Source organism: Eptesicus fuscus, chromosome 24 (assembly GCF_027574615.1).
Source record: "Eptesicus fuscus isolate TK198812 chromosome 24, DD_ASM_mEF_20220401, whole genome shotgun sequence".
Lineage (NCBI taxonomy): Eukaryota > Metazoa > Chordata > Mammalia > Chiroptera > Vespertilionidae > Eptesicus > Eptesicus fuscus.
This window is the reverse complement of record NC_072496.1, coordinates 3,490,973-3,510,030: the sequence shown is the minus strand read 5'-3', so window position 1 is coordinate 3,510,030 and position 19,058 is coordinate 3,490,973. Positions and strand designations below refer to the sequence as shown.

At 51.9% G+C, this 19,058-nt stretch overlaps 1 protein-coding gene across 2 annotated transcripts in view; it reads left to right on the top strand.

Annotated features, from left to right (window-relative positions):
• The first annotated feature begins 492 nt into the window (after positions 1-492).
• The window catches only part of FMN2 (formin 2), a 128,006-nt gene continuing 109,440 nt past the window's right edge, over positions 493-19,058 (top strand). For both annotated transcript variants that reach the window (XM_054713012.1, XM_054713011.1), the window contains exons 1-2: positions 493-2,062; positions 18,695-18,861. In XM_054713012.1, coding sequence (XP_054568987.1) covers positions 493-2,062; positions 18,695-18,861 — 1,737 coding nt within the window. The remainder of the gene's footprint in view (positions 2,063-18,694; positions 18,862-19,058) is intronic.

Here is a 19,058-nt window from a genome sequence, read left to right as displayed (position 1 = left end):
TTCCCTTTTTGCCGAACTTTTTCCCCGAGGCGGGTCCCGGGGTCCCCGGAGCCTCGAGCTCGGTGCGCCTCTCCCCGCCGACCAGCTCCGGGCGGGGACCAGGCCTGCGATCGCGCCGCGGAGACGCCCGCCGCGGGGGATGGAGGGACCGCTGGTCGCGCCCGGCGGGGGCGGGAGCCGAGCGGGGGCCGGCGGGCCGCGGCGGCGGGCGGGGAGCCGGGCCGGGCGCACCCCGCTCGGCGGCGATTGGCTGGCGCCGCGCTGCACTGAGCACGTTCGCGCTCGCGGCTCGCGGGCTGCAGGCGCCGCGCATTGTGCAGAGCGGCGGCGGCGGCGGCGGCCGGGGCGCGCGGGGCCGGCCTCTCTCTCCCCTCCCAGCGGCTCGCCCGGCGGCCTGACCGGCCCGGGACGCTCGCCCCCGCCGGGCCGGGGGTGCCCAGGGCGGCCGCGATGGCCTGAGTGCCCGGGGCGGCGCAGCGGCCGGGGTGCGACATGGGGAACCAGGATGGGAAGCTCAAGCGCAGCGCAGGGGATGCCGCGCACGAAGGCGGCGGCGGCGGCGGCGGCGCGGAGGATGCTGCCGGGCCCCGGGAGGCGGACGCCGCCAGGAAGGGGAGCGGGAGCAAGAAGGCCTCGGGCAGGCACGGCCGGGGCGGCGGCGGCGGCGAGCCCGGCAAGCGGAAGGGCAAGTCGGACTCCCGGGGCTCCGTGTTTTCCAACCTCAGGATCCGGAAGAACCTGTCCAAGGGGAAGGGCGCCGGCGGCTCCCGCGAGGACGTGCTGGGCGCGCAGGCCCCGCCGGGCGCGGAGCTGGACAGCGCTCCCTCCCTCGCCACCAAGACGCCCGACCTCAGCCTCTCGGCGGACGACACGGGCCTGTCGGACACCGAGGGCGCCGACCCCTTCGAGGTGACCCGTGCCGGGGGCCCCGCGCGGGCGGAGGCCGGGGCCGGGGCCCGGGAGGCGGCGGAGGATGGGGACGCCGCGGCCGGGGCGCAGGATGGACAAAGGACCAGCTCGGGCTCGGACACGGACATCTACAGCTTCCACTCGGCCGCGGAGCAGGAGGACCTGCTCTCCGACATCCAGCAGGCCATCCGCCTGCAGCACCTCCAGGGCGCGCAGGGGTCCGCGGGCCCCCCCCCCGCCGCCGCCGCCGCCGCCGCCACCTCCCCGGAGCCCGGGGCCTTCCTGGGCCTGGACCGGTTCCTGCTGGGCCCGAGCGGCGGCGCCGGCGGGGTCTCCGGCGGCCCCGACGCGGAGCCGGCGCTGTCTGCGCTCTCGGACCTGCCCGCGCGCCCGCCCCCCGCGCCCCCGGCGCCCCAGCCTCCGCCGCCCCCCAGCGGCCGCCGGGACTCGGAGGCGCCGGGCCTGCCGGGGGCTCCGGCCGCGGACTCGCCCGCGCCCACCACCGCCTTCCCGTTCCCCGAGGCCGGAGCCGGGCAGGGCGCGGCCGGAGCCCCCGCGCCCAGGGCTGGGGACACGGACGAGGACGGCGAGGAGGATGCTTTTGAGGACGCTTCCCGAGGCTCCCCGGGCGAGGAGTGGGGCCTGGCGGCGGGAGAGGCCCCGCGGGGACCCGGCGCAGAGCTGGGGGAGGGGGCGCCAGGGCCCGGCGCCCCCGCGGCCGCCCCCCCGCCCGGCAGCCCGGCGCCCAGCCCGCGCTCCTGCAAGCCCTACCCGCCCGTCACCCCGTCCTACGTCCGGACCACCACGCGGCAGCTCAGCTCGCCCAGCCACTCGCCGTCCGAGTCCCCGACGCAGAGCCCCCGGATCCAGAGGCGGCTGGAGGCCCCCCTGAGCCGCGGACCCCGAGCCGCCTGCGCCCCCGCGGCCGCCCCGGCCAGGACGCACGGCGCCGACGGCGGCCTCTCGGGGGGCCTGAGCCGCTCCGCCGACTGGACGGAGGAGCTGGGCGCCCGCGCGCCCCCACCCGGGCCGGGAGGCTCCGCGCACCTGCCGGAGCGCACGGCGGCGGACGGAGGGGCGCCTCCTCCCGCGCGGGGACCCCCGGCGTCCGGGGCGCAGGCGGCCGCCGACGGCTTCCAGAACGTGTTCACGGGTGAGCTCGCCCCGCCGCCCGGCGCTCGGGTCACACACAGGGCGCCTGCCAGTCAGGCCCCCTGACGCCCACCCTGTCTGGCTCCGCAAAGCCAGGACCTGGGGGCGCGTCCCCTTTGCGTCCAACTCAGCCGCTTAGTGGGACCCCTCTTTCCTTACAACCTTTTAAAGGGAACAGCTCCGTCGTGTGGGTCCCAAGTCAGCTCAAGAAAGGGCTGCTCTGGCCATTTTCTCCCAAAATACCTGCTGTTTTCTGCCTCCAGGGTCAGCCAGGCAGAGAAACTCTCCCCCTCCCCCCCACTTTTTTTTTTTCATCGTTAGCTGAGCCTTCCTTCTCTTTCCTTCCTCACCCCCATCCACAGCATTAACCAGAACAGACCTGCTCAGGGTCCTCTGAGAAGTGTCAGGGTGCAGAAACAAACCTTTTACTCTGGTGAGAGCTACCCAAAAGGGTGCTTTCTGAGGCTCACATAGCTATGTGTATCTGTGTGTAAGAGTAGCTTCTTTAAAAATATATACATTCTTGTATCACACACACACACACACACACACACACACACACACACTGAGTGGCCAGATAATTATGATCTCTGCACGCATCATAATCCGCCACTCAGTGTATTTGTATCTCAAATGGGAACCAAAAGGATTCTCGACTTTTTGGTGGAGATCAGCCACCTATCTGCCCTGAGCTTTCTATCAGCCAGTGCAAGGGGTTTCTGATCAGGTGCACGATTTATAGTGTCTTTGATATCAAATAAATGAGGTACTCAAGGACACTGAGTGGCCAGATGATTGTGCGTTCAGAGATCATCATAACCTGGCCACTCAGTGTATATATGTATATATTGATTTCAGAGAGGAAGGGGGAGAGAGAGAGAGAGAGAAACATCCATGATGAAAGAGAATCACTGATTGGCTGCTACCCGCATGGCCGGAATCGAACCTGGGACCCTTCAGTCCGCACGCCCAAGCTGTATCCACTGAGCCACACCGGCTAGGGCAGTGCCGTCTACCTTGCGGCTAGCTGGGGTAGGCGACTTAAGTGAAGCTAGGCGGTCACCCCTGTTTTCTAATGCGATCAGATGAATACACGGTGTTAGAAAATTAACGGACAATGAAGTAGAATGTCAGGGGTAATTTTCATTTCCCGGATACGACGCTTTCATGCTCATCAAAACAGGTGTAGCTTGGAGGTACTGACGGTGGGCAGGCCTAACGCACACAGGTATCCAACTGGTCCCTCTCCTCTGGTTGTTGTGGACTCTGGCAGGTTCCAGAAAGCCCAGCTAAAGGGTAAATGCCAAGTAGTCGAATGAGTTTATCCTTATAGGCGTAGAGCTTACCTAAAGAGTCCCCTGGCAGAATGTCCATTTGTTTCCTGCTTACTAACTCCTCCTACTTAGTAAGGGACATGTTGAGTGTAAGAATTTAAGGAGTAGGAGGGGGAAAAAAAGAAAATAAAATGTATGCTCGTACTGGTTGGTTTGGGAGAAATACTGGAATGCCATTGGGAAAGCTTAACATCGTGTTACGTTCCTTAATGAATAGGGTGTAAAAGATGACTCAGATGGCACGTCTCAGTGGGCATGGCTACTTATTAGTCGGCTGCATGCTGTTAGGGTTATGGGATTACTTCTGTTCGTCGACCACATTTTTATTTTTATGGATGGGCTCTCTTTTATTTTTGCAACTAGAGGCCCAGTGCATGAAATTCGTGCATGGGTAGGGTCCCTAGCGGCTGCCCGCGGTCAGCCGGGTCCTCCCTCCCCCGGCTGCCAGTTGCCGGGGGGCGGGGGGGGGGGCTACCTTAGTTCTGCGCCGCCCCTGTTGGTCAGCGTGCGTCATAGCGAGCGATTGAACTCCCAGTCGGTCGAATTCCTGAGGGGACACTTTGCATGTTAGGCTTTTATATATATAGATTATGGATTCCTATAACTTAAGAGCAGTTTCTCTCTCTCTCTCTCTCCCCCTCCCTCCCTCTCTTGCTTCTTTTCTTCCCTTTATTGTATAGGCTAAGTTAAAGTGAATGTTTATAGTCTAATCCCCATTAGTTCAATGATAAGCAACCAACCTCCCTGAACCCCAAGACTATTTTGAAGGAAGGATATTGCAAAGTCCTTGAGTTGATTTTTGTGAATTTAATGTTGATGAGAGATCATGTATTTCCTCTTGAGGTAACATTCATTTTATATATTTTTTTCTAAACGTGAAAATGTCCCCGAGATTGACTATCATTCATTAATATTTAAAATATATATATTGCTCTTTCTAGTAGCATTAGACTTTGGAAATATATTCACTTCATTTAAAAATACATCTGGATGTGTACACATACATACACACACACACACACACACACACACACACACGGCAGCCACATTTGCCAGGCAGTATTGCTAGATGGCAGGAGAGGCAAAGATCGCCATACGTGTCAGGGTTCTACCTTGGCAAGGCTCGCCGACTGAGCACGTAGGGATGGACATGCAGTGCCACCCCCGGGGGACACCGAGGATGCCGTGACTTATCTCCGTGGCGGGGGCTAGCAGTGGTTCTCAGCCTTCCTAATGCCGCGGCCCTTTAATACCGTTCCTCATGTTGTGGTGACCCCCAACCATAACATTATTTTCGTGGCTACTTCATAACTGTCATTTTGCTACTAATTTTGAACCGTAATGTAAATATCTGTGTTTTCCGATGGTCTTAGGCGACCCTGCTAGCGGTTGAGAACCGCTGCTGTAGAGCCTAAGACCATCGGAAAACACAGATATAATCCATTTTAGGAAGTACCTGGGGTTTGCTGACCTCTCTAGACAGAATTTTTACTGTGCAGAGTAAGAGTACAGAGCTGTTCACCTTCCTTCCTTCCTTCCTTCCTTCCTTCCTCCCTCCCTCCCTCCCTCCCTCCCTCCCTCCCTCCCTCCCTCCCTCCCTCCCTCCCTCCCTCCCTCCTTCTCACGCTCTATCCACTGAGCCCAACCGGCTAGGGTGAATTAATTTTTTTTAAAAATTTAATTCTTTAAAGTATTACATAAAGTCTCTTCCCCCCCCCCCATTGACTTCTCCCCAGCCGCTCCCACCCCCCAGCACCTGCCCTCACCCCTCTACTGTCTGTGTCCATTGGTTATGCTCATATGCATGCATACAAGTCCTGGGTTGATCTCTTACCCTCTCCTCTCCCCTCCCCTGCCTTCCCTCTTAGGTTGGAGGATCTGTTCAATGATTCTGGCTTTATTTTCATTCATCAGTGTATGTTGCTCATTAGATTCCACAAATGAGTGAGATCATGTGATATTTATCTTTCTCCGACTGGCTTATTGCTTAGCATGAATGCTCTCCAGGCCCATCCATGCTGTTGCAGATGGTATGAGTTCCTTCTTTTTTACAGCAGCGTCGTATTCCATTGTGTAGATGTGCCACAGTTCTTTAATCCACTCATCTGCTGATGGGCACTTAGGCTGTTTCCGAATCTTAGCTATTGTAAATTGTGCTGCTATGAACATAGGGGTGCATATATCTTTTTTGGTTGGTGTTTCTGAGTTCTTGGGATATATTCCTAGAAGTGGGATCACTGGGTCGAATGGGAGTTCCATTTTTAATTTTTAAAGGAAATCCATACTGTTTTCCACAGTGGCTGCACCAGTCTGCATTCCCACCAGCAGTGCACGAGGGTTCCTTTTTCTCCGCATCCTCACCAGCACTTGTCGTTTGTTGATTTATTGATTACAGCCATTCTGACAGGTGTGAGATGGTACCTCATTGTTGTTTTCGTTTCCATCTCTCAGATGATCAGTGACTTTGAGCATGTTTTCATATGTCTCTTGGCCTTCTGTATGTCCTCTTTCGAAAAGTGTCTATTTAGGTCCTTTGCCCATTTTTTTTAATTGGATAGTTATTTTTCAAAAAATATATTTTTATTGATTTCAGAAAGGAAGGGAAAGGGAAGGGTAGAAACATCAATCATGAGAGAGAATCATGGATCGGCTGCCTCCTGCACGCCCCCTACTGGGGATGGAGCCCACAACCCTGTCATGTGCCCTTGACCGGGAATCGAACCGTGACCTCCTGGTTCATAGGTCGATGCTCAACCACTGAGCCATGCTGGTCGGGCCAGAGTCAGTTATTTTAATATGAACATCAACTACTTTGTTTGTGATGGAGGAGATACTTGGTCAGTGACCAGTATAGCAGCTTCCATATATTTATCTCATTTATTGTCTTTGCAAAAAAAAGAAAAAAAAAAAAAACCCACAAGGAAAGAATGGTAGGTTTATCCTAATGCTGTAACTGGTGGGGACATGGGGAAAGCGAGGAGGTCACTTCCTCGAGGTCACGATGCGGTTCACTCGAAAGCAGAGCCAGAAATAGAAGCGGCCTCCACTGATTCATGTCTGAGTGCCCCTGCGTCTTGCTCAGGTTCGGGTGTTCGACACCGTAAGACAGCAGAGAGAATAAAACATTAAAAAAATATGAGGGAACGGAAGGCCGTCACGTTGGAGAATTTTTTCTAGTTTCTGTTTTTTAAAAAAAAAATATATTTTATTGATTTTTTTACAGAGAGGAAGGGAGAGAGAGAGAGAGTTAGAAACGTCGATGAGAAAGAAACATCGATCCGCTGCCTCCTGCACACCGCCCCCTACTGGGGATGTGCCCGCAACCAAGGTACATGCCCTTGACCGGAATCGAACCTGGGACCCCTCAAGTCCGCAGGCCGACGCTCTATCCACTGAGCCACACCGGTGAGGGCTAGTTTCTGTTTTTAATTAGGTGGATTTTTGAACTTGCTGGCCTTTCTCGGGCTGGATAACCGTGTTGGTTGGTCAGAGGGAAGCATAATTCCTCCACGTTCTCATGGAAACGGCTCTGGTTGCGTGGAGTGAATCCGGGTTGACCCAGGCCCCTGACGTCCGTTTCCTTGTCAGCTGGCATCCCACCTGGCTCTTCGACACCCTTCAGGATTTGAGGGGTGTCTCGGAAATTCCCAGACGCCTGGGGAGCACCAGCGGTGTCCCCCAGGAAATTGTTGGTTGGCCTTGATTTTGTGATTTTTGTCTGTCTTTCAGCCAATTAATTGCCAGCTGCCTTTGAAGCAGGTGATCATTCTATCTATACGTTTCCATAAACATGGGTTATTTTTAAACCGGAGAACGGGAGTTGCCAGCTCTGCAGGAAAGAACAGATGTTTTTTTTTTTGTTTTTTTTTGCTTTTCACTGACTTTCAAATGTAGGGAGAAAATTCCAGGGACAGAGATCTCCGTGGTACATTTGTGTTTGTTCGGTAGATGTAAAAGCATTCAGCCAGGACGGAGACCAACATTCCTCAAGAACGGAGGATGTCTTCGGCCTTTGCGCTGGAATATTTCCGTGCTCAGGAGAAGAAGTTGCTGTTGAACTCCGAATAGAAAGCTGGCAATAGAATTTTGCACTCAGTTCAAGTTTAGACGTGGAAGATGTTAAATTTGTAATGCTAAATCACTTTAAAATATATATTTTTATTAATGTTAGAGAGGAAAGAAGAGAGGGGGAGAGAGAGAGAGAAACATCAACGATGAGAGAGAATCATGGATCGGCGGCCTCCTGCATGCCCCACCCTGGGGATCGAGCCCGCAACCCGGGCCTGTGCCCTGACCGGGAATCGAACCCTGACCTCCTGGTTCCTAGGTTGATGCTCAACCACGGAGCCACGCCGGCCGGGCTAAAAGGTTTTAATGTCAGACGGTCCTTTGTGGTTGCTTCAGGTCTCTGAGTTTTCAAGGCCACCACGCAGCCTCTCCCTGGGCTTGTCGGGTCAGCCTGTGGCCCCTTTGGGCCCGCAAGCTGTTGAGTCTCATTATTTTCCAAGGAGCAAAGTGAGGCAGCTTGCCTTGGGGCTTTAAGCTAGTCAGTGGCCCGCGTGAGGAAATGGACTTCGGAAACCAAATCTGTTGCTAATGTGTATAAATAAAACCAGCGCATAAGGCCACAAGAGGTCTTATTTCTAGCAGTAAGTGCATATGTCTTACTATCCTATATAATAAAAGGCTAACATGCAAATCAACCGAACGGTGAAACGACCTATGACACGCCCTGACCACCAGGGGGGAAGAGGCTCAATGCAGGAGCTGCCCCCTGGTGGTCAGTGTGCTCCCACAGGGGGAGCACCGCTCAGCCAGAAGCTGGGCTCACAGCTGGCGAGCGCAGCGGCGACGGCGGGAGCCTCTCCCGCCTCCGAGGCAGCGCTCAGGCTGTCCGTGGGGAGCGGGCCTAAGCCGGCAGTTGGACATCCCCTGAGGGTTCCTGGACTGCGAGAGGGCACAGGCAGGGCTGAGGGACTCCCCCCTCCCCCGAGTGCATGAATTTTGTGCACCGGGCCTCTAATAAGGAGTATAAAAGGAATGCTGTCCTTTGCCCTAGATCTTGCTTCCTGGCTTCCATATATCCGAATAGAATTTAATAACAGAAGCCGGGGCTGTCCTAAAATCATTTCAGTTTGGCCTGAAACATCCCTTCTCATGGTTTTTTTTTTTTTTTTAAGACTGTGGTTTGGATTGATGTCAAGCACCTCAGTAGCTTCCCTGATGGGCTTTATTTACTGCTTTTTGAGCCGAGCACTGGCCTAGTTTGAAGTGCGTGAAGGCATTTGGATCTAAGCCACGTGTATCTGAAATTGAACAGGGGCCGCTGGAGTTGTGTTTCCTTGTGATTTTATTAAAAAGGTGCTGAGCACATACAGATGGGTGAGGGTAACACTGGTTAGAATATAATTATCGCCCTGGCTGGTGTGGCTCAGTGGATAGAGCGTCGGCCTGCGGACTGAAGGTCCCCGGGTCCGATTCCGGTCAGGGCACATGCCTGGGTTTCGGGCTCGATCCCCAGTAGGGGGCGTGCAGGAGGCAGCCAATCAATGATTCTCTCTCCTCACTGATGTTTCTTTTTTTAAAAAATATATATATTTTATTAATTTTTTTACAGCGAGGAAGGGAGAGGAAGAGAGAGTTAGAAACATCGATGAGAGAGAAACATCACTCAGCTGCCTCCTGCACACCTCCCTACTGGGGATGTACCCGCAACCAAGGTACATGCCCTTGATCGGAATCGAACCTGGGACCCTTGAGTCCACAGGCCGACGCTCTAGCCACTGAGCCAAACCAGTTAGGGCTCCTCACTGATGTTTCTCTCTATCTCTCTCCCTCTCCCTTCCTCTCTGAAATCAATAAACATATATTAAGACAAAATAACTATCTTTCTAAATTTGCATCCTAGGGTTGCTATTTAGTTAGGTGACTCTCACATGATTTCTCGTCAATGTATGAAGGTGTAGGAATAATTTCAAATCAATAGGGTTAATGATTCATAATAGTGTCAAGATTCAATGAAATTGTGTATATAAAGCCTTTACCACTTGGCCTGGTGCATTGATACTATTTGCTTTCCTGTCCTGGTTTATGGCTTTAAAATGGTTATAAGCAAACGATTAAAACAAAATAAAACAACTCTGAAATCCTATACATATCCTTGCCGACTTATAATCAGAGGGTAGTTGGAAGTTAATGTTTTCAGTCACTCGTTTCTTTGCCAATCATTTTATCCATCATGCTTTCTGTGCTTGTCGGGATGTTTGCCACTTTATCAGAAACGCTGGTTTCCTTTCCTGCTGGAATAAGAACAGCATCTGCTGGGGTGTGGCTGTGTGGTTAGGGGGAACGCTGACGGGGGTGGGGTGGGGAGGAGGCGGCTGACACCCTCAGTGCTGATGTTCTGCACAGCATCTGGCTACTGGTGCCTGACTTTGTAGCCTTAACCTCCCGCCGTGTCCTTCGTAAACTTCCTACTTTAGGCAAGTCGCTCGGCTCACTGTTCTAGGACCATGCGTTTTAGTTTTCGGACTCTGCGCCTCTGCTTGGTGGTGCTCACCCTCTCAGAACAGCCGGCCCGTCTCTGTTGATTTAAATTCGCGCTTTTTGAGCAGTTCAATTCCCGGTTCTTCTTTTGTATGTTTTCCAGCGAGCCCTAACTGTCAGTCGTCTCCATGGCGCTGTGCTTGCTGCCTATATTATATTTTATGTACCTCTTGGATTTAGGGGTTCTTTTGGTCTCTTTCTTACCTCCTTTAGCCTTTCCTTCCTGCCTGCCTGATTCTATTCCTTCATCATCCACTCTTCTTTTTAAAAAATACATATGTTTTTATCCTCACCCCAGGATATGTTTTTTAAAAAATATAAATATATACACACACATATATATGCATACACATATATATGTATATATACACATATGTGTGTGTGTGTATGTATATATACTAGAGGCCCGTTGCATGGGATTTGTGTACTGGTGGGGGTGTGTGGCCTGCGGGAATCTGCCCACCTGCCCTCTGAGCTGCTGCTCCTGCTGTGGGAGCGCACTGAGCGTCTGCCCCCTGGTGGTCAGTGTGCCTCATAGCGCCTGGTCGACCGGTTGTTCTGGTCGTTCCACCGCTGGGCTTTTATTATATAGGCTATATTGATTTCAGAGAGAGGGAGGGACAGGGAGAGAGAGATAGAAACATTAATGGTGAGGGAGAACCATAGATCGGTTACCTCCTGCACATCCCCTACTGGGGATCAGGCCCCCAACCTGGACATGTGCCCTGACCAGGAATCGAACCCCAAATCTTTTTTTTTTAAAAATATATTTTATTGAGCCGAAACCGGTTTGGCTCAGTGGATAGAGCGTCGGCCTGCGGACTGGAAGGTCCCAGGTTCGATTCCGGTCAAGGGCATGTACCTTGGTTGCGGGCACATCCCCAGTAGGGGGTGTGCAGGAGGCAGCTGGTCGATGTTTCTCTCTCATCGACGTTTCTAGCTCTCTATCCCTCTCCCTTCCTCCCTATAATATATATATATATATATATATATATATATATATATATATATATTTTTTTTTATTTTATTGATTTTTTACAGAGAAAAAGGGAGAGGGAAAGAGAGTTAGAAACATCCATCAGCTGCCTCCTGCACACCCCCTACTGGGGATGTGCCCACAACCAAGGCACATGCCCTTGACCGGAATCGAACCCGGGACCCTTCAGTCCGCAGGCCGACGCTCTATCCACTGAGCCAAACCGGTTAGGGCGGAACCCCAAATCTTTTTGGTGCACAGGATGATGCTGCAACCAACTGAGCCACCTGGCCAGGGCATCACCCATTCTTCTACCGGCCAAATCCACAAATCTCTCTTCTGGGCCTGCTGTGGGCCAGCCACTCCAATAGGCACTGGACCTACTGTGCTCTCACCGGTCGGCAGCTAGCACTCCGCATCTCTTGTACAAGAGCGTCCCGCCCTCCTTGTCCTCATGACTATGCTATTCCTTATTACAGTCAGGGAGCCTGTTTTCTCCACGATTATGTCCTCTGGTGGATCTAGGACATTCTCTGGCAAACGGTAGACTCCTAAGGGCTTTGTTACATCTTGTCTTTGCTGCTTCTCCTCCTCCCCCCACCCCCCAGGTCCACTAAGGACGTTTAATTAAGATAGCGAGTTCTAAATGGACTGCATTTTTAAGAGCGTTCCTTCTTGAGCCTTGGTCATTGTCGCTGGATTGTCAGCTGCCCCAGAGCGCGGGCCACGTGGTGTGTTTCTTTTATATCTTCACACGGAGTGTTGGTCAGCAGCGGTTCCCAGACGTACTGGCCACTCAGAAGTGGAGGCCCCCGGAATGACAATGAGGGGAGCAGAGCGTGCGTCCGGGTTTGGCAGATCCCAGAGCCTGTTCAGTCCTCGGTTAGCCTCTGAAATCGTGACGGTGAATCCTCGCTCGGCTTCTCAAAGCTGAGAATAGATGTGGAAACGGCTTTCCTTTTTTAAAAAAATGTATTTTTATTGATTTCAGAGAGGAAGGGAGGGGGAGAGAGAGATGGAAACATCCATGATGAGAGAGAATCATGGGTCGGCTGCCTCCTGCACGCCCCACACTAGGGATCGAGCCGGCAACCCGGGCCTGTGCCCCGACCGGGAATCGAACCGGGACCTCCTGGTTCCTAGGTCGATGCTCAGCCTATTGAGCCATGCTGGCCGGGCATAGCTTTCCTTTTAGGGTTCTGGCCAAATAAAAGGTTTTCTAGTTTTCAGAGTATCGCTGCTCACCCGCCCAACAGAACCCCAGTGCAGGGACTGGTGAGTGTACTTCTTCCTTGTGCGGAGGGTCAACGCGTTTGCTGTGATGGTGAACAGTCCCCTTACCATGTTCTCCTGGCTGTTGTTTCCGGGTGTATCCGGACCAGTGGTTTTTGCGTAGCAATGCGAAGGAGCATTTGTAGATAGTGTATGAAGGCAAAGCTGTCTCTACACGACAAAGGTACTACTCTTCATTAACTATGTAAATGTATGTGTGGGAGGGGATTGGTGCAGAAATAATAGAAAAATATTCATGATTAGTAAGTTCCCTGGCTCTCAGTGGATGAATCTTATTATTTACATGAATTTAATACACTTAGTAAAAACAATGGAGGCTTTAAAAAAACCCCACCAACACACTAGAGGTTAGGAATTATAGGATGCAGACTCTCAAATACTGTATTACCTTCTATAATAGTAAAAGCATAATATGCTAATTAGACCGGACATCCTCCTGGACGTCCTTCCGGATGACCTTCCAGACAAAGCCAGGGCTGCCTGGGTCCCGGGTGCCAGAGGGAAGCCGGTGCCAGCAGCTGGGGGAAGGAAGGGCGACTCTTGCACGAATTTCGTGCATCGGGCCTCTAGTATTGATACAATTGAAATCCAATGAATATAAAAAAAATAACTTGGTGGCTGAAGATATTTTAATCGGTGTTTGCCTTGCTTATTTTACTTTTTTTCAAATGCTTTTAAAATCATACTTTTTCTAATGCTTTTAGATTGTGGATACGTTTTTCTGATTTTATTGTTCACTTACGGTTTCTTCCCTTCAAGTTGAACCAAACTTTTATTATCCCATTTACAAGTACCGAGCCTTTGAGCTATACCTTGATAAAAATAATAATAAAAATAGGTAACAGTTATGGGGGCACTGTGGTAAACCCACGTCATCCCATAACTGTTGGTACCAATTCAATGCCAACAGGGATCTCTAATTTGGGGTTCAGTGAAGAAGGAGAGTTGACTCCATGCCAACAACTCCATTGTGATGCATCCAGGCTGTGACGTGGCCTTGGGCACAGTGGCGCTGGGCCCAGGCGAACCAGTCTTCAGTCTTTGGAGGAAAGGGAACATGCACTCCCTGAGCCAGAGGGCACCTGACTTATATACACAGAACGCTCCACCCCTGGTCCATGATTGGTCCATCCTCATGCAAATGAGGACTCCAGATCCTCACAGTTTGATTGGTCCAAAAGGCATTGTCCTGATTGGTCAGAATGGAGCCACTCTGATTGGTGATGATGCTGATAGGGGATATAGCTGGGCAGCTCTGATTGGATGGGGAAAGCCTTGGTCCTATTGGTTGAAATACAATTCCAGGAAACTCCTTTATAAGGGCTGGCTCAGATGGCAGGACTGCAGTCAAGGCAGGCAGTTCAGTGCAGGCGTCTCTCTGAAGTGGCTTATGTGTGGGGGGGCCCCTGTTTAGAGACGTCTGCTAGGCTCTGCTTTTTAATATTGAGCCCAGCTAGCCACCAGGAACCCTTCTTTCTCATTAGGTATATTTTTGCTCAGGGTTCACATTATAAGATTATTTCACTTAATTCTCATCACACTCCTAAAAGGAAATGAGTATTCTACCTATAGAAGAGAATACTCAGGCCTAAGAGAGGTTGACTATGGCCATAGCTATGTTGCTATAAGAATTTCCAAACCTGTAGAGGATTTTATAAAAGTGTATTTGAGCCAAACATGATATGCCTGGCAGCAAGATCTCAACAGACTGAGAAAACACTTTTTAGAATAGCACTTCACAGCTTCTTCTTCTTCTTCTTCTTCTTCTTCTTCTTCTTTTTTTTTTTTTGGTATTTAGATTTGAGGGAGTGTAAAGAAGATTATATGAAGGTAGGAAAAAGCAAGACTGGGATTATTGCCACAGGATCGTTTCGGCCCCCTTAAGCTGATACCGTTTTTAGGTAAACCTCTCCATTTCTGTAGGTACTTGCATGTTAAAGGTCCGTAGGAATTGCACTCTGACTGCTGAGGGGTTTGTCAAACTTGGAGGTGTTTTGAGTGGGGTGCCCTCTGTGTCCCCACCTGTTACTGGTGGAAGTGGCATTCTTGAGGTGCCGTGGGGAAAGGAATTTCCTGAGGCCCCCCCTCCCCCATGGAAGGATGAGGTATCGTGGAAAGCTTTCTTTCTGTGGCATTAAACCCCTGGGTTTCTAAGTTCCTCTTACCTCCATCTTGCCGTGGGAAAAGTCCAGCCTTGTCTCCAGCGGGGCTAGAATCAAAGCCACATGGCCACGGAATCAAAGCCACATGGCCACGGAGGTGCGCGGGTGAGTGTGGGTCATGGAGCAAGCGAGAAGCAGGAGGACAAGAGCAAATAAGAGAGACAGAATCCCTTGGCCCGGGGTTATCACCAGGAGCTTAACCCATGAAACCTTCGGGATGTCATGTGCTTGCAATGGCTCCACCCCGCTAGGCAATTATTTCTGCTCCCAGGTTAGACTGACAGACAAGAACCTTCTCCACGTCACCCCACCTTCACCGTGCAGGCACCCACCTCCCTTCCCACAGTGATGTGCAGGGAATGGACTCATTAGTTCCCTGGGGAGCGTGAAACCATGGGTTCCTGGTGAAGCTCCCCAGATGACCATGCTTACCATGTCTGCCCCCCCCTCGCTCTCCTCCTATTTTAGTATGAGCTCGCTAATTATGATACTGGCAGAGGCACGGCCACCTGTTAATTTTAATTTTCCTTTTGAGCCATGGTAAAGGAGCTGACCGTAAAAGCAGCCACGTTAAGAACAGCTCACACACAGTCAGGAATTGCTGCCCAAAGCAGGTAAGTTCCTGGAATTCCAAGGGAAGACTCTCCCAGGTTTATCCAATGGGAAGCCGGGAGCCAGTGGGACGCAGTGGGCCCCTGCGGGTACCCAGCATGGAATCTGCGTCTGCCGTGGGCCAGCGTGGGCTTCTCTTGAGTCCTGCCGACTACGCCAAGGACATGTCCATGTACGACTGTCCAAAGCGTGAGAGATGAGTCATAGAAAAGCACTAATTAGCTCTAAAAACTTATTTGAATCAAACAGAGGATACTTCTGGAAGCAAGATCTCAACACACGGAGGTGGAATGCTTCCAAGAAATGACTCTTTGCAGCTTCTTGTATGCATTTGGAACTGGGGGGGAAGGAATGTAAGGAGGATCACAGGAAGGTTGGAGAGAGCAGGGCAGGGATGGGGTTGCAGGATCTTTATGATTATGTGCTCTCTCGAGGGGTGGTCACACGTGAGAAGAAGCAGGGGTCGGAAAGCGAGGTCACTCATTAGAAGGAGAGGTCTGAAAGGGAGCATTGCAAAAGCGTGCTCACCTAGATGCACAGACACAATGGAGAAGGCTTGCTGAAGGCCAAGGTAAGCCTTTTCCGGAAGACGTTATGTGTCTGGGGTGTGACTGCCTTCGACGACCTGCCCAGTTAAGAATCCACGATCACATCACCCTGTGAGGTTGCTCTTCGTAGAACTCCTTTTCTGTCCACACATTCCATGAGGAGGAGACAGACCAGCGACACATACATTCAAGGGCTGAGCTCTCTGAAGACGGAAGGGGCATGATGGGAAAAAGAGCAGTTGGGAGGCCCTGGAGGAGGGGTTCAGAGGTATTTACTTAGCATGGAACTGAAGTCCCAGGGGGTTATAGTTCCCATTCTTCCACATCTACACCAATAGAAGAGTAAGATGCAAATTGACCGTACCTTCGCGATGCCCACCAGCCAATCAGGAGTATGCAAATTAACCCAACAAAGATGGCAGGTTAATTTGCATATGCAGGTGCTGAGTGGCTACAGGGGGTCGGGGGGCAGTATGCAGGCGTTCCACACCGCCCCAGCTGCTCCGGGCCTCTGGGCAGCGTGGGAAGGCGGAAAGGCGGCTCTGGGCCAGAGCAAAAGGGCAGCTCCAGCCGGAATGAAGTCAGTGCCAGTAGCCAGGGGAAGGAAGGCCCATTCTTGCATGAATGTTCGTGCATCGGGCCTCTAGTCTATAATAATAGAAGCATAATATGCTAATGAGACCGAACGTCCTTCCGGACGACCTTCTGGACGAAGCCGGGGCTGCGAAGGCCTACTCTTACGTGAATTTCGTGCATCAGGCCTCTAGTTGCTCCATAATCCCTTTTGAAAAATTCTGGCTTGAAACATATTTACTCATGTGCTCTCTCTCTCTCACACACACACACACACACACACGCACGCACATACATGGAAAGAGCCTGTCTCCCTTATTTTCAGTTATGCACGATACCTGAGTCATAGAAAAGCACTAATTAGCTCTAGGGATGTGTAAAATGGGTCTGCTGTAATGATAACTGATCACTTGAGAATTAAGGGACGAGGTTTCCTAGGTGCTTGGTTCCAATTAGGTTTAGGCAAGCTTAAGTTCTGTGGGGAAAAAAGATCCTTTCTGTCCCCTCCAAAAACGTCTCAGGAGACCGAAGAATGTTCTTCAGTGACTTACAGGAATGGAGAAAACAGCGGCCTCTTGCCCTGCTTGGTCATGCCACAGATCCAAGGGAGATTTTAAATTAGGTTTTTTTTCCCCCTCACAAATAAAAATAGGAAGAGGCGCGGAAATTGCATTACCAGTGTCTTGACAGAACTGACTATTTGTTATACACTGAGTGGCCAGATTATGATGGTCTCTGAACGCATAATCATCTGGCCACTCAGTGTCCTTCTCTTGAGTACCTCGTTTATTTGATATCAAAGACACTATAAATCGTGCACCAGATCAGTGTTCCTCTTTGCACTGGCTGATAGAAAGCTCAGGGCAAACAGGTGGTTGATCTCCAGCAAAAGTCAAGAATACTTTTGGTACCCGTTGGAGATACAAATACAGCGAGTGGCCAGATTATTATGGGTTCAAGATCATCATAATCTGGCCACTCAGTGTATATCTGAAATTTAGTTGTTGTAACTAAAGTATAGACCTGGGCCTGGTTTTGCGTAGCCCTAAGCTAAGGATGCCTTTAAAATACATACATACATATATATATATATATTTATTGATTTCAGAGAGGAAGGGAGAGGGAGAGAGATATAGAAACATCAATAATGAGAGAGAATCATTGGTCAGATGCCTCCTGCAATGCCCAGCATTGGGGATGGAGCCCACAACCCAGGCATGTGCCCTGACCGGGAGTCGAACCGTGACCTCCTGGTTCATAGGTTGACGCTCAACCACTGAGCCACGCTGGCCGGACGAAGGATACTTTTTACATGTTCAAAGTTGTTAAAAACAAAACAGAATATGTAACAGAGATTTTAAGGTTTTTACGTGGCCTTCGAAGCCCATGTTACTAACCATCTGGCCTTTTACAGAAGGTGGGCAGGACCCTGGTAGAGGTTGGTATTTCCTAGCCAGTTCTGACCGTGATGTGAATGAGTCTTTGACACAGGGTCACATGGCATTCATTCAGAAATCATGAAAATCCTTATCGAGGCTTCTCATGTGCAGGTGGCCAGGTGTGCAGGATGCTTGCTGGCCGTCAGAGGGTTTAGGTTTTAGGAAGGGGTAAGAAATAGGAAACAAACTGCACAGATAATTAATTAAAACAATGACGTGCGCCAAGGAGCTCTGAAGGGGACCAAAGGAGTATGGAAGGGGGTCTCTAAAGGCTATTCTGGTGTTAATAAGTGGTTTTAATATAATAGAAATTTGAAGAATGACTTCCCTGCCCAGCCAGTGTGGCTCAGTGGTTAAGCGTCGACCTATGAACCAGGAGGTCTTGGTTCGATTCCCTGTCAGGGCACATGCCCAGGTTGTGGGCTCGATCCCCAGTGTGGGGCGTGAAGGAGGCAGCCGATCCATGATTCTCTCTCATCATGGATGTTTCTATCTCTCTCTCCCTCTCCCTTTCTCTCTGGAATCAATTAAAAAATAGCTTGAGCTATAATCTATACTAATAAAAGCCTTGGGGGTGATCAGGCCAGCAGGGGAGGGCAGTTGGGGGTGATCAGGCCGGCAGGGGAGCAGTTAGGGGCTGATCAGGCTGGCAGGCAGAAACAGTTAGGGGCAATCAGGCAGGCAGGCAGGTGAGCGGTTAGGAGCCAGCGGTCCCAGATTGTGAGAGGGCAGTCAGACATCCCCTGAAGATTGGAGAGGGTGCAGGCTGAGCTGAGGGACACCCCCCCCTCCCCCTGCACGAATTTCGTGCACTGGGCCACTAGTTCATAATAAAGTTTACCCTTAAAAAAAAAAAAAAGGCTGGCCTTCTTGAGATGGGAGAAGATGCGGGCCCACCCCGTGGCCCATCCTCTTTGGGGGGGCAGGAGGCATTTGGGGGGAGGGGAGGGAAGACCAGAGCTGCCCTTCCCCACGTGGTAACCCAGGCCTCAGACTGTGTTCTGCGAGTTTGGGAGGCTGCTCTCTGCCACGTCCGTAGCCCTGGCAACCGTGCGGCTCCCTGGCTGTGTTTACCATCCCCGGTCCCCTGGGAGGGCGCCGCGGCAGGTGACCCGCCAGGGCTCCCTCTCACCGCCCCGTGTCCTCGCAGGGCGGACGCTGCTGGAGAAGCTGTTCAGCCAGCAGGAGAACGGCCCCCCCGAAGAGGCAGAGAAGTTCTGCTCCCGGATCATCGCCATGGGCCTCCTCCTCCCTTTCAGCGACTGCTTCCGGGAGCCGTGTCACCAGAACGCCCCGACGAGCTCAGCTCCGTTCGATGTAAGTAGACGTCCCTCCCTCTCTCCATCCCTCCCTCCCATCCAGGAGGCAGATTGCTGTCGAGGAAGCAGCTGTGATGTGGGTCTGCCCATCACCCTGTAATGATAGCCTCCATGTGGTACCCGCCTTCCTCCCCCAGCCTCTCACCAGCTCAGTGTGTCTCTGTCCACCCGTTCCTTTCTCACTAGGCCAGGGGT